Source organism: Cebidichthys violaceus, unplaced genomic scaffold (genome assembly GCF_023349555.1).
Source record: "Cebidichthys violaceus isolate CVI_PGR_0920_01 unplaced genomic scaffold, fCebVio1.0.p SCAF_30, whole genome shotgun sequence".
Classification (NCBI taxonomy): Eukaryota; Metazoa; Chordata; class Actinopteri; order Perciformes; family Stichaeidae; genus Cebidichthys; species Cebidichthys violaceus.
Window position 1 is genome coordinate 1,010,954 of NW_027176484.1, and position 24,477 is coordinate 1,035,430.

Genomic DNA, 24,477 nt, shown 5'->3' on the forward strand with positions numbered 1-24,477 from the left:
GGGGCGGGGCTTACTGTGATTGACAGGACGTTACCGTAAATGCCGAACTCGAGGCTTCAAAACAGTAGTAGTCCACAAGCCGAGGTGACTGCGTCCACTACTTATATACTGTCTATAGCGTAAAAAACAGATCCCTGGTTGGTCTTGTATATTTTACATTTATTTAAAAAAAGAGAGAAAGGCAGCATTCATTTTTCCACTATAAACAAAGAAAAGGACAAACATGAAGCCACAGAAAGCTGGAAGATGCAGACAATATGGTGACTGCTCTGCAGAAAAGTTCACTTTTGAATCAGAGATATAAATCACACATCACGTGAAATACTACATGAGTAATACGGAAACGAGCTCACTGCAGTTTGTGACGGCAAGACAGCCGACCGGAATCCCCCGAATGTCGATCGTTAACGCGACCAATAAGCCCACGACCCGGTAGGAATGTATCCGTACGGCGTCTGCCCTTGTTGACATGATGATGAAATAAAACTCAACCTTATAACTCAGAGAAATTAAAGAGTCGACCAGGCTGGAAGTCACACGGTCAGGCCTGTGTGGGTTTAGGGTGAAGGGAAACACGTACAATGTGCCGTCATCGCAATATTACTTTTACAAAACAAAAGAGGAGGGGAGGTTGAGCTCACACGTTCTCCTTTCAGTCGCTGCCTGATTGTGGTTTTCTAAGGCATGAAAGGGCGAGGGAGGAGCACACTCCTTCACGCAGCGGACAGGAAGATTTTCCGAGCCGACGTCTGTCCTTACAGGCCGGTTTATTGTCCCTTTTTACGCGACGGCGACGGGATCTATTGTTTTGTTATTACTGCTGGAGTGACATGGGGGACAAGAAATGAGGTTTTATTCCCCCGATACCAATGCTTTGATTGCACAAGCGGAATGTTTTCAGCATGTTTTTGTTTGAAAACCACAATAAAAAGCGTCGTCGTTCGAGAAGAAATCATAAAGCGAATCGCAATAGAAGCGGCACACCGGCCCCCGAAGGCCGGTTATGAGTAAACATCGACTGCAGGAGGAGGGGTATGGATTTTGTCCCAACATTGAATGTGGCCAGACATAACTCAGGATAAATGAAAAAGTGTGTCGGTAACAAACAGAAGTCTCTGAAGGTTTTCGTCAATATTCTTGGTCGGCGGGGCCCGGAGGTTTTAACTTTAAAGTTAGAGGAGCCCGGTGGTTCATTAATGGAGGACGCTTTGAGGCCGTTTTCACTGATGCTCACCCTCAGGAGTCAGACGATCCGTCGACCTTGAGGAACAAGGCAGAGATCGTAGCGAAGCTGATCGGAATCACAAGTCTGGACCAGACAAAGCTTAAATTCATCCGCACTAACAGGCCAGCTTACAGACTAAGCTCATCATCAGCAGACTAAAGTGTCACTCTGGTGTCAACACCAGCCGGATTGTAGGCCGGATTTGACTAATAATAAACCCCTCAGTCAGTCACTCCGACTAAAGACGTAAAAAATGCTTTGATCCCATTCTAAGAGCATGCATGTAAACGCCCCTTCTTTACATCGGACTGGCTGCGACACCAAATAACGAAGGTATCTTCTGGACTAGAACCCACACATTTCTGTCATGGAGTATCGTCGGCTCTGCACACTTTCAGTGACGCAGACGCAATGGAAGAACCTGTGTGACGGACAGGTAACCATTTACATTTAAAAACACAAAACCTAAATTGGAAAACCCGCAACGCACGAGAAAAGAAGACGCCTTCGGGGGAGACAGGAAATTGTAATGCGAGCCGGAGGTGGGTTTTCTATCTAAGATGGCCTACTTTATGAATCGATTGAAGATTTTCTGATGGGATTGTCATAATTCATTTTAAAAAGGCGACGGCAGCACCACAAGATGGCTCGAAGCAGGAAGCAAAGATGCTCCATTGGATGCTTAAACCCAAGACGGTGAAACTCTGAGAGGTTTTATTTGTGCTGCACGTATTACTGGTCCCGTGTTTAGCTGCATCGCTTGCTTTTTTTTTAAATTTCTATATCAGTTGCTTGATTGAATTAATTTCCTGTCTTTAGCTCCTGAGCTCCACTAATGTCCTCTTGAAACACAGCGCTGCAGGGATGACGGATTGGATTTTTTGGGATTATTGCAGAAAAATAAAGCTCAGTGGTAAACAAACTTTTCTGATACCGTGTTAAGCTACAAGCCGACTACACCGCGGTCACATGACTTCACGGAGCTAAAAAGGCGGATTAGTGCTCTACTGATGACGTTTAGTCGTCCCATTTGGCCACTTATCGGCTTCTAGATGACGTTCAAAAATGCAGACTCATTTTTGGGGTTTTAGGACTCATTCCTGCAGCCTCAGTTCCCCCCCCCCAACTCCACCTGACAACTCAAAAGGAAACACAAAATGCTCTTAAGAAGAAGTCTGGAGGCTTTCATCTAAACATCTGTAATGTCGACACGACCATAACTCTTCTACCAGGTTGGACTTTTCATGACAAACATCTAGACAACCGGCATCACGCCGGGCAAAAGCCTGAATATAGCGCACCGACAATAAAGATTGTCACCAGTTAGGTTCAACATTTGCATAGTGCTCATTGTGTACAGCACAATTACAGCGTGATTGGGCCCAACCCCCGCCTGTACTCTGTGCGAGCATCAAAGGACGGGAAAAACAACGAGGAACAATGCATGCTGGTAGATTATCTCAGCTCATTGTGTTCTTATTCTGCATCTCCACATCCTGTTCGCCGTCTTGTGCTTCACTTGCTTCCCTGTGGGGGTTTTTTTTCCTGCATGGTGTATTGTTTTACTTGTTCCTGTGACTACGGATGTTAAATCCAGGTGGACTTTATTATTCCTAAGTCCTTTGAAACGTTCCCGTGATCAGACTAGTGGAGTGACATGGTTACGTCTGAGGAAGGGGAACGGTCACTATGAATGGCGGCGTGAAAACACACGGTGACTGAAATGAGGGTAGACAGAAGGGGATGCTGGGAGATGTAGTTGACTGGCTTGGAGAAGCATGCAGCTCACTCAATTAAAAAGGGCAGAACCCACCTTCTCCGCTCCCCGGGCCAGCCTCTGTAATTATCTCCATTAGAGAATTTAGCCCAAATACTGCACACAAAACCCAGAATTAGTGCCACGAACAAAAGGTGGACAGAGAGAGAGAGAGCGACACCGGCCCAGACACAACCAGTCTGAACATCAACCCACAACACACATGCAGACTCAACATGGCGGCAAAACAAAGAAAATTAAAAGAAAGTAGAAAAGGGAGAAGGGCAGACAGAGAAGAGAAAACGACAACATGTGCTGATGATGGCATCGACGCTGAAAGTGTTCGATAAGTCGACCGTGTGTTTGGCAACACCATAGAGATAAAATAGGAGTAGTACGGACATTCAAATCAACGTAGCGGGATGGTCAGAGTGGCGGCCATTTTTTATGTGTACCGTTGCCACTGCAACCATTATAGCGGGCTAACTTCTGTATAAACTAAACCGACTTACGACAGACTCACTGATGTTTTGCAGCAACGACTAAAACGAGCAGCGAGTAGTAACATTACGGAGAGACAGAGTGAATGAGTAAAATGTAACTACTTCCTGCTTCATCCACGCTCTCTTGTCCAGAGCGTAGTAAAGCACATCGCTATCAACAGATAACACCTTTGTTCGGCTCATTTTCTGTAACCAGTGTAGCATTAAAGCATGGTGGAATTTGCAAGTTAGCTAGCGGGCTAATTAGCTAGCGGGCTAGTTAGCTATCGAGCTAGGTAGCTAGCGGGCTAGTTAGCTAGCCGGTTAGCTAGCCGGCTAGTTAGCTAGCTGGCTAATTCCACCATGCTTTGATGCTACACTGGAATGACAGTGGTGGGTCTAACGGTCCCTCCGCCTCACTCCCATTCACTCTAGAGAAGGACAAGCTACCTAGCTAACTAGCTACCTAGCTAACTAGCCAGCAACAACACTTTACAGCCCCGCTGACGTACGTTGTCACCATGGAAGCTTTAACTTTTGACAGTTAAATATCCGTTCTCCTCCTATTCTATGTCTATGAGCGACACATTCAACATGTACAGCACCAAGTATGAGTTATGTGTCGCTCATACTTCGCTGTATATACACACATGAGTGGCCTGAAACCGTGTGATGTAACGCTGAACAGTCCTGTTCAACTGTGACAATGCAAGTCTAGAGCAATGGATGGATTTGTTACTTTGGAATTTGTGCATGGTCTGTCGGGAAGGAAACTTGTTTTTTTGGAACAAAAACAAAAGATAAATCATGATACACAGTAAAATACGAGATTAGAAAACCTGGGATCGTCAACATCTTTTTGTTAAATTAGTGAGTGACCTCAAAAGGGGAAGGAAACACTCAAAAGTGGGAAACGCCACACAAGCAAGCAAGGAAAAACACGCGAGTCAGGAGGCGCTGAGAGACCATCCTGTGATTCATTTGAAAACATCAAGGAAACTACACAGAAACATGAATTAGGTTAATGCAGTTCAAAACGGACTGAGCATCCTTCTTGTAGTAGTAAGGATGTGCAGATGCCACACCAATACGTTTTCAGTCAGAAAATAAATCTTTTGACTATTTATGTGTGTGTGCGCATCAAAAAGACTCCCACAGTCACACAAAGCGGAATGTCAAGGGAACAGAAGGGGAAGAAACACGGATAAACAAGAGAGACATGAACAGGTGCATCTTCTATCTTAGTCCTATGCTGAGGAACAGGGTGTAAGATAGGTATAGGTCACGTCAAGGATCAAGAGATCCCTAGTCAGGGGGGGGCTACAAGAAGACTATCACACCAGACATGACATACCCGGGCTGTCGGGGTCATCTGAACGACAAAGACAAAACACATCATGATCAACGGGGCGGAACATTTGCTATGGCAGCTATTCCACTTGGAGTGGAGCTATTGAGTTAGATTATCATGCTCCACCTGGTTTTTCTCTCAGTTAAAGTGAAAATCCAGCCGTAGCAGAATTTGTATTAGCATCTTAAAACGTTCATCACCCAAAAAAATAATAATAAAAAAATCATAAATACTAACCAGTTTAATTAATCCGTAAAGTAGCTCTAAAGCAGGACAGATGTGTCTGCAAAATCCCTCTCTCTTTGATAGAAACGTTTAGGTTTCCACTCATTTATCTGATGCATCAACGTCTGAGTCCTTCATTAAAACCTTACATCCTGTAGTTGTTTTCAGATCGTTCGCTTGGGAAAAGACTGAGACCTGCTTTATCTGCTTCCAAATGCTACCAGTGTGTACATGTGTACCAATGCTAGAAACACATTCTACACTCTCAGCTAGTGGAGAAGGAGAAAAAAAAAAAAAAAAGGCAAATTAATGAGAGAAACTGCACATGAGAAATAGTTGATCATCTCTTCGGATTAGGAACAAACTGTGTCAACATCAAGTCTGCTTTTGAGTGGATTTTCCCAATTAATCTTGAGAGAAAAACTTAGTTTGATGCGTCCTCAATATCCTCCTTTAAAATAGCACCATATCTGTTTGGCAATCCAGCGGGAAGAAAGTCAATCTATGAAAACAGATCTACAAACCTGCTTGCTCCATTTCCTCCTCCATATCAAAATTGAAATATTCTTTTACCCATAAAAAAAAAAAGTAATTTAGAAAAAGAATTGAAAACAAAAAGACAGAAAAAGAAAGACAAAAATTTGTATTAATTAATTAAAAATACTTAAGTAAAACTAAAATCCTGTTTTGTTTAGAAAAGTTCACATAAATTATAGATTACTTTATTTAGTAGATAAGCAATGTCCATGAAGGTATTTATGATCATTATTTTAATTATTCAGAAGTGTAGTATCTTACATGAGGAAACAATCCTAGTATTTGAGTGTAAATTTCAATGGTTAAAAAAAAAAAAAAAGCATAAAAATGTGTTATTAATATGTACATGACTGCAAACATGGAAGCCAGTGATGGAAAAATTATTAAATGAGTGGGTAAAAAAAACCTCAAATGTTAACGATAATGACTATTACTAAACATTTCTTATCGACTCTCATCCTTTGTCAACTCTTCCTACTGTACCTTTATGTCCTAGACAAAACATTTTATTATAATGTTTCTCATGACAGAAACGAGGATTTCATGAGGACCTTGAACAGATGCATATGTGTGTGTGTGTGTGTGTGTGTGTGTGTGTGTGTGTGTGTGTGTGTGTGTGTGAGCGGTCGGGTTTGTGTCGTCACACCTTTTAAACTGGGGAACGGCGTCTTCTCCCTCGCGGCCTTGTTGGGAAGAGCCAGATTGGACAGACTGAAACTGGTGCCGTGGTTCTTGTAAAGATTGCCTGTCGTTGGGAGTGTTAAAAAAAAAAAAAAAAACAGTCAGAGAAGAGGAAAACAATTCAAACGCAATACCAAAAGTATTAGAATTAACATTATTTACCCTTCACATACAGTTCGGAGAAGATGTTTACCCTCGTTGTCATCATGTCTGAGCGAGTAAGCAATCTAAACAAGATGCAACTAATTTGAAAGAAACTCCCTCCACTTTTAAGTCACTTGATGAACTTAAAAGTGTCTCATTTTTGTAATAAAAGCAGCTTCCTGCAGCGGCCGTAAACAACACTGTAAGAGCGGTGAGAGAGTTGTCAGGAGCACAGAAAAAAATTGCATGACAAGGCAACATCATGTTCTCTCTCCTGTGGGCAACTACACCCACTGGACGCTGTGGATTTAAAGGCCTTTCTGAAGTAGTGAGGGGGTGTGTTCAAGCTCAAGCTGGGTCTTTAAAGACTCGTTAAAGACTGTGAAATGACGAAATACATTTTCCCTGTTTTTATTGTGTATTTATCTCCTGTTGTCTGATAAATTGATGAGAAAATCCCAGTTCCTTCCCCCCCCCCCCCTCCGGGCTTTCACATGTTCACGACTCATCCTGCACTTAGGGGCATCTAATCATACGAGACTGTGGGCGACTAACCAGCCGCACCGCTCTTATAAAGACGCACCGTCTGTGTATGTTAGTGGCTAACAGAGCAATATGGAGGGAGACGGGAAGAGATGTGGGCAAGAACTTTGTGTGCATTTCCAAAACAACGTGGCTGAGATCTAATTCATTCAAGGGAAACGTTGCCGGCATGCAGATCAACGTCCGCTGGATGACGCAAAACGACAGAGATGATGTGCATTTCCCTCCTCCTCCTCCTCCGAGAGAGAGTGAGTGAGAGAGAGAGAGAGAGTGAGCGGAGAGTGAGAGAGAGAGAGTGAGCGGAGAGTGAGTGAGTGAGCGGAGAGAGAGAGTGAGCAGAGAGTGAGAGAGAGAGAGTGAGCGGAGAGTGAGTGAGTGAGCGGAGAGAGAGAGTGAGCAGAGAGTGAGAGAGAGAGAGTGAGCGGAGAGTGAGCGGAGAGAGAGAGAGTGAGTGAGCGGAGAGAGAGAGTGAGCAGAGAGTGAGAGAGAGTGAGCAGAGAGTGAGAGAGAGTGAGCGGAGAGTGAGCGGAGAGTGAGAGGAGAGTGAGAGGAGAGTGAGCGAGTGAGCGGAGAGAGAGACAGAGACAGAGAGACAGAGACAGAGAGACAGAGAGACAGAGAGAGAGAGAGAGAGAGAGAGAGAGAGAGACCCGCAGCGCTGTAACTAACGTTAAGTCTGAAAAATAAAACGTATTAAACTTTCCACGAACTGTATCTGTTTGAGTTTATAGAGGAAGATTTGAGAGAAGATCTTAAGTATCAAACACGTACTTACGATCATTAAAGACTACGTTATTACTCTGGTTGCTTAGTTACAAAATACGACAATCTACTTCCTGTTTACATCGGCGCATGCCCAGTGTACGTGAAGAGTCACGTGATATTCGTTTTCAGGCGTGTGGTGTGGACGGAGATCATTTCAGAAACGGTGGCTGAAACGCCGTGTGGACGGAGATCGTTTTCGTTTGAAAACTCCGTTTCCAAACGAAAACGGAGTAGTATGGATGTAGCCTCACTCTGAGCTGTACGCCACTCTATCGCTGTGAAATACGTCACCATACAGAAGCTTAAGACGTTTTAACTTGTAGGATCTGGGTCTGACAGGTGCCGTTGGTTACGCCGCTCCATTTCATCATCATCATCGCCCGCAGAAATCAGCCCACCTTCCGATGTTTTACACTTGGCTGAAAATACTTCTTACTGGCAAACGACATGAGTCCTCCAAATCCGTCGTTGCTGTTGTTGGAAATGGTGGAGTTTGGCGAGCTGTTGCGGGAGTCTCCCTCCCCGTCGGATTCTCCGGGGAGCCTCAGGCTGCAGGGACGTAGAGGACGCTGTGCCCTGAAGACAAATGACCAAAAGACATTACCGCGTGTCAAAAAAAAAAAAAAAAAAGACACCAGGACATTCACAACCGTGCATTATGGGGAAACTTCTCAAGCATTCACACCACATCACACCACGTCACAGATTCAAAGACCACCATGAATGGAGGGAGACGTTCTGACATGCTGGGCGTCGACAGAGAAACATTGCATGGTTGGTCAGAGAGCCCATTTGAATGATGATGCTGCATTCATTCAAGCGATGAACAAGCTTAACACACTTGTTGCCATTGAGGTTCTGGTTGAATCGAGGGGTGTATGACTCCACTTGCTCTTCTGCATCGGGGTCATCCTCTGAGGGGAAGCCATACTGAGGCTCAAAGTACGGGTTGTCGTACTCTTGCTTTTTGTTGGCGGGGTCCGCCAGGCCGGCGTCGAGCGCGGGTCTGAGGAACGGCGGACCGCCCAATCCCGAGACTGGGTTTTGTAAAGCGGCACCTGCTGATGCTTCGATTTCAGGTGCTTCCCCTTGCTCCTGGAAAAAAAATAAAAAATGAGCACACAGATCAATGGGAATTATAGACGATTAAGCATATAGCTCAATTCATAAATTGGACAGATCACCCACTTGGTTGACTCCCTGGATGACCGTGCTGGGACTTGAGCTTGCAGTGGTGCTGGAGCTTGAGCGGAGAGGTTGTCCGTCAGAGGGGTCGGTGGGTAAGTCTCCACTCGGTGGACCCTCGGAGCCCTGGCCGTCCCCGAAGTCGTGGAGGTCCTGAAACTCGACCTCGCTGGCGTCTCCCAGTGCAGCGTGCGTAGGCGGGTCCAAGCCTGAGACATCATGGTCAAACATTTTTTAAAAAAAAGGGACGGTATGAACACGGTCAACGCAGAACTTGATGATTGGAACAAACATCTTACTTGGAGTGTCTCCCTGGATGTCACCTTGGATCATCTCACTCACGAGGTCTCCAAGGGAGGAGTAGGACGAGCTGGAGTCGTCGTATGCCTCGCTGTCACTGCCACTGCAGCGAACGTACATGAAAAATAAGATATTAAAAAGCATCTTGCGGATTCTTAAGGGTAGTTTATACTCGCCTTTCAGACGCGTCACAAATACGTCACTGATAAAAGCACTATGAGCACGACGGACGATTTTACCAATTTGTTTTTTAAGGCTGTAGGTGTTAAAAAAATCTACAATTGAGTAAATATTTAGCAGGCAAATCATATTGTTTACCGGATATTCAACCGGTCGTTCTTTATAATGCATTTAATACTTGACTTCTTTCTTAACGGTGCTTGTATAAAAAGGTCAAAAAAGTAGTCCCACGATTATGGACGGTTGATTAAAATCCCTCCTCGGCATTGTGGACGTTGGTTTTTTTGGACGCTTTGACGCTCTTTGTCTTCTTGCTTCGTCACCCTACAGACCAATGCAACAAACGGCGCACTGCGAGCTCGTGTGAACAAAGCTTTACCTGTCGGTGGGGTCAGACTCGTTGCCCTCATCCTCCAAGGGACCAGCCATGGCTTCCACCAGCTGGGAGCTTCCGTCGTACACTCGGTAGAGCACCGGCTGCAACTGGTGCGCGTACCACTTGGGCTTGTCTCCGATTAAGGAGGGGTCAAACACATCTGAGAACAGAAGTGTGTAGCGCATTAAGTTCTAAAAAAAACAGAGTGAGTTTAACAGAACAAGACACGGAGCACCGTCGCCATTAGAGAGCCTTACTGTTGTGTATCCTCTGAAAGGCGAGGTTGGTGGGATTCAGAGCCCATTCGCCGTAGAACTCCACCGCCTGGGTGTGAGACAGTTTGTCTGCGAAGCAAGAGCGCCGCGGCCGAGACGCCAGAAAAGACGTGCACTGGAAGGCCACCACGGGCCGGGGGAAGAGGCGCAAGGTGCGAGTGTGCATCTGGAACCCCTGGAGAACATTCGGGGAGTTGAAGAACCGAACCATGGCGACCCTGTAAAGGAAAGTTAGTTTGTTTTTGGGGGGTTTTTTGGATCGTAAATGTGCAAAATATAATTAAGATTGCACGACATATTGGTGGCTGATGCATCGACAGATAAGTAAGAAAATACTATTATTATTTTTCCGATAATATCTTTATTAATGCGGAGCACGGCTGCAGAATTAAAACTGGGTTTTGTTTGATGACGTTAGCTCCACACAGAGCAGCGGCTACAGTGGAGACAATTAAAAAAGGACTTCAAAAGGTACATTTTAAAAAGAGAAAGAAGATAATAATAATTAGGTTACGGTATTTTTAATTATGTTTTTACGGCCTCTGCATGCTCGACAGTAAGGAGCACAAGTCTGGAGTCGATTAGACTAAATGTGAAAAAAAAAAGTGATTGACTGTTATTACAAACAGGTTCACAATAAATGTATTTCTTATTCTAGGGATGGTGAGACATCTCTACATATTGACGTTTTAGAAAAAGAAACTAAAAATTTAAACTTAAAAATATATGTATTTATTGTCCTCTTGGCATTCTTGCATTTGTAGGATTATTTTATTGGTCGTCGGCCCTGAAATTCCATATCGGAGCATCTATAGGTTATAATTCAAATGGACAGAGAGGAACGTTCGTAGCTTGCCTGGTGGCCACATCCACAGAATCGACGTCGTTGCCGTAAATGAGAGGGTTGAACTCGGTGGAGGACGGAGAGGCTTTGTCTCGTCCCGGCGGGAGCAGAGGCATCTCGTGACCCTCCTGGAACTTCTCCAGGTTCAGGATGGGCTGGGTGTTCAAACTCATACTGGCCAAGGCCTAGAACAGGTGACACGGACACGCGTTAAAAACACAGCAGTGGATTAAAGACAATGAAGAAGAAAAAAAAAAAACAGCACAGCGCTGTGATGGACCACTCCCACGATTGGCATCAACATTCATTTTTTTTTTTTACACTTAATGGGGGTTTTATATGAATGTTTGCCCTCTCTTTTGAGGGAAAAGAATTGGGGCCAAAGGGAGTGAGCATTAGGGCTGGACCCGAATATTCGTTCGGTAGGTATTCGCCTTTAAATTTTGGTTTTCAGATTTTTGTTTTACCCTTCACGATTAGAAAAACGCATAAAACACACCAAACCTTTTGGAGAAAAGGTAAAGAAAAAGGTAATGGTAGAATTGAAAAATAAAAATACAAACAATACTACTGCGGGGACTCTTTGAGGTACGTCTACACTCACTCAGAGATGAGGAGAGGAGTGTGTGCATCGCCCAAACTAGTCCAAAAAACAAAACAAAAATTGCTTTTTCGGTTAAAATCGCTGTTTTGATCGCGGCCGAAGCTTTAAATATTCACTGTTGATTACTTCCAAAACTCATAATGGTATTCGGGACAGCCCTACTGACTACTGGAATGGGGACTTAAAAATGGAAAATGTAGTTTATGGGATGAAATAAAATAGATCTAAAAAGTTAACCCCTCCCCCTATTATTATCATTTCATTACTGTTTTCACAGTTTGTCTCGACTCTCACTACAAACAGCAGCTGAGGGATCAGTTGTGCGCATGTTGATGCCTCTGGTGGGTGTGTCACTTCGGAGAGGAAGGGAGTCTATATGCATGGTTTGCTTCGAGGGGAAACTGCTGCAGACTCGAGGGTCCAAATGTTTAGCTTAGCGTTATGGAACATTTAGTGGCCCGGGTCTGCATGGATGTTAAAACTCCGTCAAAAGCGGTTATTAGCTTCATCATATCTTGTTTTTGGTTGGGGTTTTTTTTTACGAAGAACACTCACTGACGCCAAGATAGATGCACGCACATTCAGGTCATGCTCAAGCCAGAGCTAAGCAGTGTGTTAGAAATAAATAAAAATAAAAAAAAAACTGGTCCGCAACATTCTGTGATTATGCAGTTTATTCAAGTCGCCCAAGACGAGTTGTAGTCACAAGCAAAATAATGTGAGAGAGAGAGAGAGAGAGAAGAGATCCGTGCAGGGGCATTACACATTCCACAGGAGGAGAAATGAGTAACCTTATTTTCAGAGGAGAAGATCTGCTTTTGGGTGATCACGGTCAACCTAACCAGACACTAGGAAGGGGATAAGAGAGATGCGAGGAGAGTCACATGAAGGCCTGGGATGACAACTTGGAACCGACACTGAAGGGTCACAACAAAAGGCCCTTTCCCTTTTCTTTTCTTAAGTCTCCTTTCAACAGCACTTCCCCATTCGGGCGGCTGTTTTAATAAGTATATGTCGGCGACGCCCGAATAGATCGAACTCGCCGACGATGATTTGTTTTGTGCGAAGAGAGACGCGTCGTGCCGTTTTTCCTCGTCATTTCTATTTTCCAATTTACTGAAGAAAGGAGATAAGAAAAGATACATTTGTGTTTGTTTTTTGGAGAAAGTGATGAACGGCCAGTAGGAGCGAGAGAGTGAGTGAAAGGGAAGAGAGGAAGAGGAATGAAGAGATGTGTTGTTGTTTTTTTTTTTTTAAATGCTTACCATGAAAGACAGTGAGGAACACAGACAAGCACAAATGTGACCAAAAACCAGACTTCACCTACAGAAAAAAAAAAAGCCACTAAAAAGGACACATGGAGGCCATCCATGGTGACCAACCAGCGGTCTCAATGGAGTGGTGGTGACAGATACGACGACAGCAGATCTTTTCAGAAACACAGATAAAATACTTGCACAATAAAGCATAAAATAGCGACGGCTTACCGCTCAGAAACAAAAAGCCAGAGCCGAAACAAACACGACCGACCATTTTCTTCAAAGTAAAATAAATCGGTCGCTCGTTACGACCAATTTATTTTTTGTTTCCGGCGTTAAGTGCAAGTATTTTTTTTTTTAGTGACTCTCACATGAACAACATTCTGCTTTGGCATCGCCGTCTTCAGATAATCACTTAAAACCATCTTCAGCGACATTTTCTCCAAATCGCAGATATTAATGTTGTTGATATGCTTCTTGTTTCCAAATATACAACTGCTAAACTGAGGCTTTGCACACTCCTACACACCAGCTTCTCAGTCACACATCCGCACACATGGGGTGTGTGTGTGTGTGTGTGTGGGGGGGGGCTGCTAATCACACTCACACACACACACACACACACACACACACACACACACACACACACACACACACACACACACACACACACACACACACACACAGCTAACGAACCGGCTCTGATTCAAGGCATACAAAACTAAATGCGTGTGTCTGCGAGGATGGTTGAGGAAAGGTCTGTGTTGGTTGTGTTCACTGAGGGTGTGAAATAAAAACGGGGGACACTTCAGATATTTTTAGGTGGGGTTGTGTGAGGTACGGATCAATAGCTTTAAAGGGTTAGTTTGGTATCACCAAATTCACACAATAACACGAAACAAAACTAACCGGCAGCTCCAGCGTTCTGCGAGGTCAAATTACCGCGTTTGTCAACGGAGTCCGGTGGCTTTTGGAGGAGATATTGATATTTCTTTTAGGTGGCTTAAATACGTCCACACAGCGGTACATTGCTCTGCTCATGGGCCTGTTGGGGTGCTGACCGTCATCGACTGAAGGTGATACACCGACTATGGATGAGTGCCTCATAGAACCACACTTCAAAACATCCAAACTGTCCCTTCAACAGTTAAAACGGCTTCAGAGTTAGTATTCAGTTTGTAGCTTGTGTGGAAAAAAAAAAACAACAACCTTCAAACCACTAAATTATTATCATTAAAAATGATAGACTAGTTTTGTCCCGGTGTGATTTAAATATATGATTTAAAAAGTGCAGGTTAGGCTGTTTTATTACGTGGAAAATCATTATCAAAGATTGCATTCGGTGCCTAGAGGCCCTGATCAGACAGACGGAGTTCAAGCAACCTGGTGCAGCCGCTTTGAACGAGGATGAAAAGCTTTGCGCGCCGCTTTTTCTGCTTTTGCGCTCCGTGTGATCAGGGCCGTCCGGTGGATAGGAACCATTTGGTCCCGCAGTCCTTCAAATAAGAGTTGAGGATAACTGGTAAAGTAAAAATGACTTTCGAGTAACTTCTTCTCCGTCCAAGTTTTCAGGCTGAATAGGAAAGCTGAAAGTTTATCCGCGGCTAACTTTTGTTGGACGATAAGCACGGCGACTTGTTGCGTCAGCAGTTTCAATACTTGCGTTGTGCGATTGGTGTTGTGGAGGTACGCAACAGTGAGGTGTTCCCATGAATCAGATCCAGGTTCTGATGTTGTGTTAGATAAAAATCGGGTTAGAGGGGTAAGTTAGTTACTAAAAAGGTTTAGCTTGGGTAGCGGGGGGGGGGGGGGGGGGGGGTCCTAGAATCTAGAATCTGATTTTACCTCCAAGAACTAGAGCATGCAAAGAAAACAGGGGGAAAAAAACAAACATTTGTTTACGTTAGTGCACCACAAATCCCATTTCAAATGCTCTCACACTCATCTACAATACATACACCTGTGATGGAGAAGGAAGCCCCTACTCTTCACACCGCTGAAAGAGAAGTTTTACATTTATACGAGCGATCAGTTGACAGCATTGACAGGTCGGCTCCAGAGCGCCACCTGGGTTCATGTGGCTTCCTATGTGCCAGTAGAGGTGGTGTGCCGAGCTCCGGCCGCCACACCGATCGCAACTTAAGAGGAACGACGCAGAGCACACGCAGTACCTGTTTCAGATGTTTCTTAAGCTCGCCTGCTTCAGGCTCTGGAAGAGGTGGTAGAATCTCTGCATTGGTTGGTGCTATAACCTGTGGACAGAAGAAAAGAAAAGAATCAGGTCAATCATTCAAAACGGACGAAACGGGATCAGAAGGGCGGAGCACAACGCCACATCGGTGCACCGACCTTGCTGCTGTCGAGGTCCACCAGCCACAAGTCGTCTGGCATCTTGAAGTCAGCTTTGTAGAGGAAGAAGCTGGCTGGGACACCGATGATGTACGGAGTCGGGGCAAGAAGAAGCTGCGGGGACAAAAAAAACGCACCGGTCAGTCACAACTCGACGTTGCCACGAATGAGAGCATTTGCGATTGACCCCTTCGTTAAGTCCCGCCTTCGAACGCAGCCTGGCTGAGCGTAGCGTAGCATCGGTCAGAGCCGGGCGGTCTTTAAACAGTCCGGCTGTGCTCCGTAGATTCTCCTGCCATGGTTTCAAGATGTTCTTCATGTTCAGGCTGCTGTAGTGGATTAGCAGCTAGTGATGGTTAAAAGTTGTGTAATCGTGACACTCGGAACACTGAGAGGTTGGAAGGAGATAAACGTTTCTGAAACGTTTCGTTTCTACGTAAAAACCCGAGGAGCTAACATTAGCGGAGTACGTTAGCACCTCTATGCTATGCTAGCTAACAACGGTATGCTGAATGTCTACACATACTGCTTTTGTTTTTTAATGATTGTAACAGTGAATAAAGACCAACCGGCTTTACAAGAACACTTTGACATTTTTCCCAAAAATGTGATAATATATATACACAGGTAGTGCAGTTAGTGACAGTGTGGGCTCCACGGTAACGTAGCTCTGACAGCTAAGCTAATTAAAACCTGCATACTTTAATATCACCTTACTAGAAATGTGTGTGTGTGTGTGTGTGTGTGTGTGTGTGTGTGTGTGTGTGTGTGTGTGTGTGTGTATGTATATATATATATATATATATATATATATATATATATATATATATAATGTTTAAGTTTTACCTGCTCGGCAGAGGCCATGCATGTTGGAAGTAAGGGGATGACGGGAAACATGTATTCCAGAGGGTAGATCATGGCAACAAAGGCCATGACGCTCATAGACAACGCATTGTAGTCTCTGGACTGAAGAATGACCTGAGGGAGGAAAAAGAAACACGTATTTAACCAAACACACAGACACCATGTTGTCTTAGTCTCTGGTGATACATCCATGTTTCCTCTTCTGATCTGAAAGCTAAAAATGATGTGAAAACACCTCAATTTTGTCTTCATAACGGCAACATCGAAAGCTGAGCTTTTATGAAAAATTAATTTGGCAGCACAAAGTGCTTGAAAGAGAAGTCACTCTAAAAGCTTCCAGGCTGCACTTTAGTTCAGCCAGACTGAAGTTAATGATGCATTGAATACACCTTCAAAAAAAAAAAAAAAAAAAAAGCCTAAATGGATGAATACAAGATGGCAGCGTTTCATACAGGTAGAGAATGTATTCGCAGTGGTCGACCCCATTCAGAGAAAACTTTTCAATCAATCTGAATTTTATGCTCAATTTCAACAAGGACGTCTGGGACAATATCAAAAAAAAAATCTATTTTTTGGGTGAAGGAACATTCATTTAGGTCAGGTGGCCCAGATACATTCTGTATTTGAGAAACACGGAGAAAGAAAAAAGCAGAGAAATTGTCCAGGATTTAACCTTGAAGCTGCAAAGCTTAAGGTTTAGATTTGGAACAGTTGGCAAATGCGGCTGCGTATCAACGTCACCGGAAACCAACGGCAACAACAGAACACGACACCAAACAGAGACTTCTGTTACATCCCTGCTGATGCTCCTGGTGTTAAAGACAGGAGAGACGGAGAGTCTTTCCCCCCCCCTCAGTGTCTTTTCTTTTTACCCATCATGCTTTGTCCGCCCTGCAGTGAAATGTCTGACGACGGTCACTCGGGATATTTCTCGGGAGGTCTTTGAACACGTTTAATTGTGGACATAAAAGCAGAAGAAGCCCCTGACCAATCACAACACACTAAATATAGCTTTGCTTGTCCTTTCTCCTCGGAACAATCAGGTCAGTCTGAATCTCCTCCCGGCGATAATAAGCCCCCCCCCCCCCCTCGCTGTGGGCCGTCCTTACCTTGTGCTCTAGCATGATACAGCTGAGGACCTGAAGGCAGGAGTCCACGCCCAGCAGCTCTAAGGGCAGGTGCAAGGGGAAGTCGACCATGGAGAAGCGAGAGTTGTCCGGCAGGGCGAAGGTGAGCGCCCGTTTGAGTTCATGGGGCAGGACTTCCACGTCCACGCGCCTCTGACCGGCCACCGGCACCGGCGAGCGCAGCAACCGGTACACCCAGGATTCGATCTCCCGCAGGTCGGCCAGCAGCTGGCTGCCTTTCTCCTCCACCGACAGCGCCCCGGTGAACACCCGCCACATGGTGTCCCTGAGGAGGACGGAAAAACAAGAGTGTTCAGAGGGATTCCTTCACATTCATCGCATTTATTTCTATTCATTCTTGATCTATAAAACATAAAAAGGGTGTCTTGTTTTGTCAGACCACCAATCCCAAACAAAAGATATTAAATGTATAATGATATAAAACAGATTGAAGCAATATATCGTCAAATCTGAGAAGCTAGAATAAGAAATTTCTGGCATTTTTGTTTGATGAACGTTAAGACTAATATTGAGAGAAATAGCTAGAGTGGCTCAAAACATGTAATAAAGACTGAGTAACATAATTCGGTGTTATTATAGCGGCAGTTTGAACAGTTTTGGTATGATAAAGATATCAACACGTTCGAGGATTGTGATATTATTTTGTGATACTGTCAAGATGGATGTTACACAACTGGTCTGAGTGCATAAAAAGTATACTTTTATTAATACTATGACTCCTAAAATGATCAATCATCGCAATATATTGAATCAAAGCCCCTGTATGATACGTATCATTTGGCCAAATTATGACCAAATACACAGCCCTTAATACACAGCGACTCCTATTTCCATAATTTAAAAAAATGTCACCAAGACGCAAAATATGTTAAGCTTAATAAATAACATGTTTTCACCTGTAATTGTTAGGATTAAAAATGGATTAAACTAACTCATTTTACAGCAGCGAACATCTACCGAGAGGCCTCTGCAAACACCAACACACAATCACTAATATAACGAGCAAATGAGATCGAAAACACAAGAGAGGCTCTTAAGCAATCACCGAAATATTGATGTGCAAACCCTCCATTCTACACACACGGTGTCATTAAACCCTCTCTGGAGTGTGTGCTCAGGTTGTGTGTGTGTGTGTGTGTGTGTGTGTGTGTGTGTGTGTGTGTGTGTGTGTGTGGTAAGGAGGGAGATAAATCATTAGTCCTTTGGAGCCCTCCCACCAACTGCAGCTGCTACCCAAAGGCAGCCAGAGACCTCAATCTGTCAGAGCCGCCATAGCATAGAGCAGCGCTCGCAGCCATTATGCAACGGCTCTCCTGCCTCTCTGTCATTGCCACGACACGGGGGGGGGGGGGTCCTCAGTTCTGTTCTGCCTATGGCTTTAATAGTCTTTTTTTTCGAGGCTGTCAAAAGAAATCTTTATCGATATCGGCTGCAGCATTTTTGAAGTCAAGGTATGAAATGATCTGTGCATTAGACTCGTCACTATAAATAGATAAATAGATAGAGGGCTGTGTGTGTGGGGGGGGGGGGACGGGGGGGGGGGACGGGACACTTTGGATGACCAAAGAGCCGGTGTGAAGCGACGGCCTCATTAACACTTTTGCCACTCCTAAACTGCAATCTGTCGCGTCACCCGCGGTAACCAAGAGCGCACCGCAAGTGCAACATCGCGACACATCGCCAACGACGACGCACCGCGTACAAGCCGTGGGTGCTTTCTGCAGCGTGAAGCAAATAAGCATCAATCGACGCGGCTGGTTAATTAAGAAGAAAAAAAAAAAAGCACGGGCACAAAATGATCAGCGCTTTGGTTCTCCGGTGTAATGAGCTAAATATGAAAGTGAACCATGCACAAATTACAGGAAGTTTATTATTCCTACAGAGTGTCTCCGTACCTCAGCTGAACCTACAGCACTGGATGAAACGTTATTTGCTATACTGTGAAACCTGTTAAATGCACTGTGTATGTTTCGCTTGCCCCATTATTTATCATGGAGGAGGAGTGTGATGATAGCATAGAGCGCACTGAGAAAACACGACACGAGCTGCAGATGGCCCGCAAAAAAAACTGCATGGAGCCAAAAGACCAAAAAAAAAAAGCCGTGGTATTAATTGTGCAACACAAACAGACACACAACAGGTGGACAATGAGAGGAGCGGATTGGGGGGGGGGGGTTGTAGAAGCAACAAATATTTGCTATTTCTTTTCTAAACGTTTCGAGTTTGTCGTCAATAATTTGCCACGTCAGCATGAATGCAACGACGCTCTTCAACAGCTTACAGGCGGTGAAGACAGATTATCCAGCATGAGCCGTGTTTACCTATTTATTTTTTTTGCCGTTTTGAAGCATGCTATTCAATCTTATTTCGTGCGCATGTACAGATTTATGAGGGACAAAGACCTGCCCTGAAGCAGTGTCAAAAGCAATAAGCGTTCTTCATCTGGCGAGCGTGAATGCGGCACGGCAACCAACCAGATTCAGCTAGTTCTAGTGGACAGCTTTGTTATATAATAATTCTTGAGTAAGCGAGGCAGAAGAGCAGCGTGAAGGTGCCATCTTAAGCCTCACCTCTGGGTGGTGCGAGGGAGCCCGGCTCGCAGAGTTAGCCTCTGACTGCAGCAGTCCACCAGCCTCTTCAGAATGTACAAGCACTCCCTAAAGGTGGAGAAGAAGGGGTAGTGGCTGAGTATGCACAGCGAGGTCAGCGTGCTGTTGCGGTTCCTGGCGGCCATCTTGGCAGCGCTTCGCCTGTGCTGCGGCGACTTGCCGGCGTTCGGCTCGGCACCCGGTTGTCCGCCCTCTTCCCCAGAGGCGGGCGGAGGTGCCGACTCGCCGTTGTTAGGCGGCGACGGCCCGGAGGCGGGGCCTCCTCCGCCGCCGCCACCGCTGCCGTCTGACCCATCGCTGGCGTTCTCGGCAGCCTGCGCCGCGGTCTCCGCGTGGCCGCTCTTGTCGCCGCGGGCGCGGTGGTGCCCTCGCTGAAAGGAGCGGTAGAAGTTGACGCAGATTCCGTAGCGGGTGATTCCCGAGTCCTTGTCCGTCAGCGTGAAAACAAACGAGGAGTCGTCGCGGAGGCTGACCCTTCGCTGGCGGATGCTCAGGCAGCCCTCTGGTTGGCAGAAAAACACCACGTCGGGTGGGAGCGGGAAGTCGTGGTGGTCCTCCAGCGGGTAGCGGCGGAGGAGCTGAGGAGTCTGGGCCACACTGTCGCTGCTTGGTTGCCTGGGAGGGGAGATGGAGAAACATTTGTTTTGGCTTTAAAGCAGTTGTAGTGTTGCACCCGTCATTAGTTAATGTGGCGTCATTGACCCTTTGCTAAGCCCCGCCTCTCTGTCAAAGCTACCATGGAGCCCACACTGTCACTAACTGAACTCTCTAAAGAGAACAAAAAGTGATTTCAGTGACCTCCCTCTGGATCCTCAGCAGACATTTCCACTCCTAACGCTGTGAATTATGGGTTTATTTAGACCAGATTTAGACATTGTTGAAAAAAGTGGAAAGATTTTGATTTACAACACGGTAATATTACCGTTTTTGTCAACGGAGTCTGGCGTACTTAGCTGTTGTTTCTGGTTAAACTAAAAATGATTTTACTCGTTAACAAAAAGCTCTTTCCCTAAACGGACTCTTTATTTCATATACTGTGAGAATAATTAGAAAGCAATAAAACCCTGTGTATACATTCAGTAAACCTTCATTAGCTAGCGTAGCGTAGAAGTGTTTAAGTGCTACACTGTGCTGACGTCAGCTCCACAGGTTTTGTTTTAGAAACGTCCATCTCCTAGTAGTATCACTATGACACAACGTTTAACCACGACGAGCTCCACATGCACTAAACCAGCCTGAACACGAAGAACACCTGGAACTACTGATGAGAGTCTTGAGGGGCGGAGCCGGAGAGTTGTGAGACACCCTGGTCAGAGCTGGAACGCTACGCTACGCTACGCTAGGCCGGTCTGCGTTTGAGAGCGCGGGGACTTGTCCGTTACGTCCTCTCATGTACAACAACCGTATTGAACTGAATTTGAAATGGTTATTAAGTGACGAAGGAAGCATTTCATTAAGAGAGGAAGCAAAGAATGTGATCAGTTGATAGAACAACGCAATCCCACAACAACCTTCAAATTTCCCAGAAGCTTCTAGAAGTTAGAACAAACTGGCCTTTTCCAAAACAAACAACACCATTTGCATGTCGGTGAAGAGTCAATGAGTCCCTGCAGGCTACAGGTAGAAGATGATTAAACTACCGGGAAGTCCAGTTTGTCCGCTTACCGTAACGCTAGGACACCACGAAGCGGTTTACGAATCCTACCGACATACATGTCCTTCATCAGCGTCACCAAAACGCTGTTTCTTCAAAGCAACATTTACAGCCTCCCTCTCATTCCTTTCAACCAAAACTGCCTGTAGAAGTCGGATCAGGGTTCTTACCTCGCTCCGACCACCACCAAGTAGTCCAGAAGACGAGGGCACGGTTTCTTTTTCTCCATCTCGGACTGACCACGTCCCGGAACGTCACGGCATCCAGGATCTACGTCTTCCTCTGGAGTCACTGGTGCTTTCCCATCACAGCTGGGTCAGTGCAGGTGTACAGATGAAAAACGCAGCTCCTGGGTCATCATTGTGATGGGTTCAAAATTTTTTTTTAAAAAAACCTGTAACACAAGAAAAAGATGTGGGAGACGAATTAACTCTTAAGTAGAGATGGTCAGATACGATTTTAAGCCTTCAGAGGCATTTCTGACACCGGCATCGATGTTGGAACAAGTCTAGTTCTAGGTTTCTATGAACACGATTAAATAAACAGTGGAATGTAAACCAATGAGAAACAACATGGACGCTGTGTGAAGAAACCTGGTCCCCAGCTCTGCAGAACACAGCTGCACAATTAGGCTAAATCATGATTTATAGTCCGACTTTTTTCTTTTCGAGTGTCTCATTATTCTACTCATGTTCGCAGTAGTTTCCACGTCCCCCCTGTACTAACACGACTACTTTTACACCACAAATGAGAGCCGATGGTTCGAAGAAAACAACAAGAGACGGTCGTGATACCGCAAGATGTTTTCTCGCCGTCCAACAGCATCGCACCTCCTGCTGTAAATGTCACATCTACGCTTCGCTTTTACACGGAGCGGAAAGACGTCGACGTCACGTAGACGTTCTCGACGAGGAGACAAGGCAAAACCCTCCAGTGAAGCAAAAAAATAACAAAAAAGGGTTTTAAAAGCGGCCCTAGAAACAGAGCAGAGTAAAAGATGCATCGGCACTTTCCTATGAAACTTTGATAGTGTTGCAGCGCTGGTTTTTCGGTCAGAGGATGAGGACTGCTCAGCGGAGTCTCGGTGATGTGGAAGCGGCTGAGGAGCCTCGGTGGAATAATCCTCCTTCATTAGCGTCAACTATGGCTCCTAAATCCCTGTCAGGTAGCTCAACGGAGGGATGCTCCAGTCCAGCATCATCTCACAGTCACAAAACTGTAATCTCCACATTATTTAGAACAGAAGGGACGGAGAACGTACAACACTAAAGATGGAACATTAAAGTCCCGGTGAAGCAGAAGTTAGAGCATCTCTAGCTTCTCGGCTACGGAGAGGAAAAAAAAAAAACTTGATACAGCATAATATCACAATATTTTTGCGTCGCGATATTGCATCGATACACGGACGCCAAGTATCGATCTTTTATTGTGTAACTGTTGATACTGCAAATTCAAATGAAACCTTTTTCAGTCCGCTAGATGAGTTGTTTCACGGGTAAAAGGGAGCCGGATTTGAACATGTAGACTGTAATACAAACAGTTCAGTTTGTCAGGTGCGTGAGGCAACCTTTATAAAAACAGGTTCTTGTGACAACGAGTGCGTCTGCTGGCCTGACAAAGCTGCACAAATAAATGATTGTAGTGACATGAGTGCAAACCTGGTATTATTAGATAAAACAGATGTTGACAAATGACATATTTTGCATTTGGAAAAACAGGAAATAGATTGCGATCTGTGTAATCACAACACTCAGTGTTTATAATGTCAATAATAGCACATGGTGGGGCCTCTGGGGACTCATCCTCATCTTTCCTGTGAGATATTTACAAGGGAAACAGAATATTTGAGCGGTGTACAGCTAGAGATTGGACCGATTAAAAAGGGGGCGGGCGTAGGTGTGATTTATGCTTGCCGCATCCGCGAGGGTCACGAGTATCCACGCGGCACAAACTGACGTCACACCATCAGACGCGGCCCTGAGCGGGGCAGCTTGTCTTGTCTTAACTACGCGGATGAACCGTGAGGAACTTGGAGAACGTCGGTTTGCCGCGAGGAGAAACCCGCACAGAGCATAAAAGATCCAAATGCCTCCTCGCTGTGATTTCACCTCAGCTCTGTCCTCGTGAAAAGTCGCGTAGCTCGAACCGGAGCTACAGAGGACCGTGGCTCCGCGCGACAACGTTACACCGTCGTGAACGATACGTCTGCCGCTTCGTTGACAGCACGCGATCACAAGTGAGCTGTTCTTTAGTCAAACAAGAGTTACGACAACACTGGTGATCGTGACATAGAGCGGTGCTCTGGGTGAGCTCTACATGTGATGAGAACGCACTCCGTTTAAAACAATGGAGGGATTATATTAGGCTTAAGACTTGTTTCTATTTACAGAAACACTTTTTTTTCCCACACTGCCACAGATATGTCATGTGATGTTGTTAGCTGCAATGATGTGACATGGCACTGATGTGCATAAGGAACTTGCCACACCCCCAAAAACGACGGGGGTCAGGGTCAAACTGCTTCATTTACATCTGACGTCGGCACAAGACAGTAGCAACTGTAACGCGCGCGCGCGCGAGATGAGTGACAGGATCTACTTTGTGTCACGCCACGGCCAACGGCCTTTTATCTAAAACGCCAAACAAACGCCGCATTCAGAAACTCCACCCTGAAACGCAAACACGGTCCCCAGAGCGGCGTGTCACCGTCTCATAAAGGGTTGTTATCCCTGCACTGATAAGCTAATGGATGCATAATTTAACCAGCGGTTCGTACGCTGCGCTATTTATGCATTGCAGTTGAAAGAGTAACCCGGGGGGGGGGGGGGGGGTTCTACCAGGAAAGAAAAAAGGTGACGACGTGGATCAAACTAAAGTCTGCACTTCAAGCACGACTTTATTCACTGATCTGTGAAGTCATCCGAATCAAAAAGACCATTACTAGAAAGACTTGAGGGTTCATACTTATGGCATAAAAACACACAGATAAGTGTAATAAATATTAACTATTAAAAATGGAGTATTTGTGCATCAGCATCTCGTTTGGGCTTGTATTTGGTTCTTCCTGCCTCTTACTATGGAGGCTGCGTTGGCGATTATGAATTAATGTTTTTAACATTTT

The 24,477-nt window shown here is 45.2% G+C and overlaps 1 protein-coding gene across 1 annotated transcript in view; it reads right to left on the reverse strand.

Annotated features, from left to right (window-relative positions):
- Positions 1–24,477, reverse strand: part of madd (MAP-kinase activating death domain) — a 51,438-nt gene that overhangs the window by 22,214 nt on the left and 4,747 nt on the right. The window contains 15 exon segments of the mRNA XM_068724288.1: positions 3,039–3,098; positions 6,223–6,321; positions 8,146–8,285; positions 8,551–8,804; positions 8,898–9,103; positions 9,194–9,297; positions 9,754–9,910; positions 10,008–10,243; positions 10,882–11,054; positions 14,904–14,984; positions 15,082–15,195; positions 15,928–16,059; positions 17,055–17,358; positions 19,664–20,317; positions 21,527–21,750. Of these exon segments, the coding sequence (XP_068580389.1) occupies positions 3,039–3,098; positions 6,223–6,321; positions 8,146–8,285; positions 8,551–8,804; positions 8,898–9,103; positions 9,194–9,297; positions 9,754–9,910; positions 10,008–10,243; positions 10,882–11,054; positions 14,904–14,984; positions 15,082–15,195; positions 15,928–16,059; positions 17,055–17,358; positions 19,664–20,317; positions 21,527–21,585 (2,773 nt within the window). The 5' untranslated portion in view covers positions 21,586–21,750.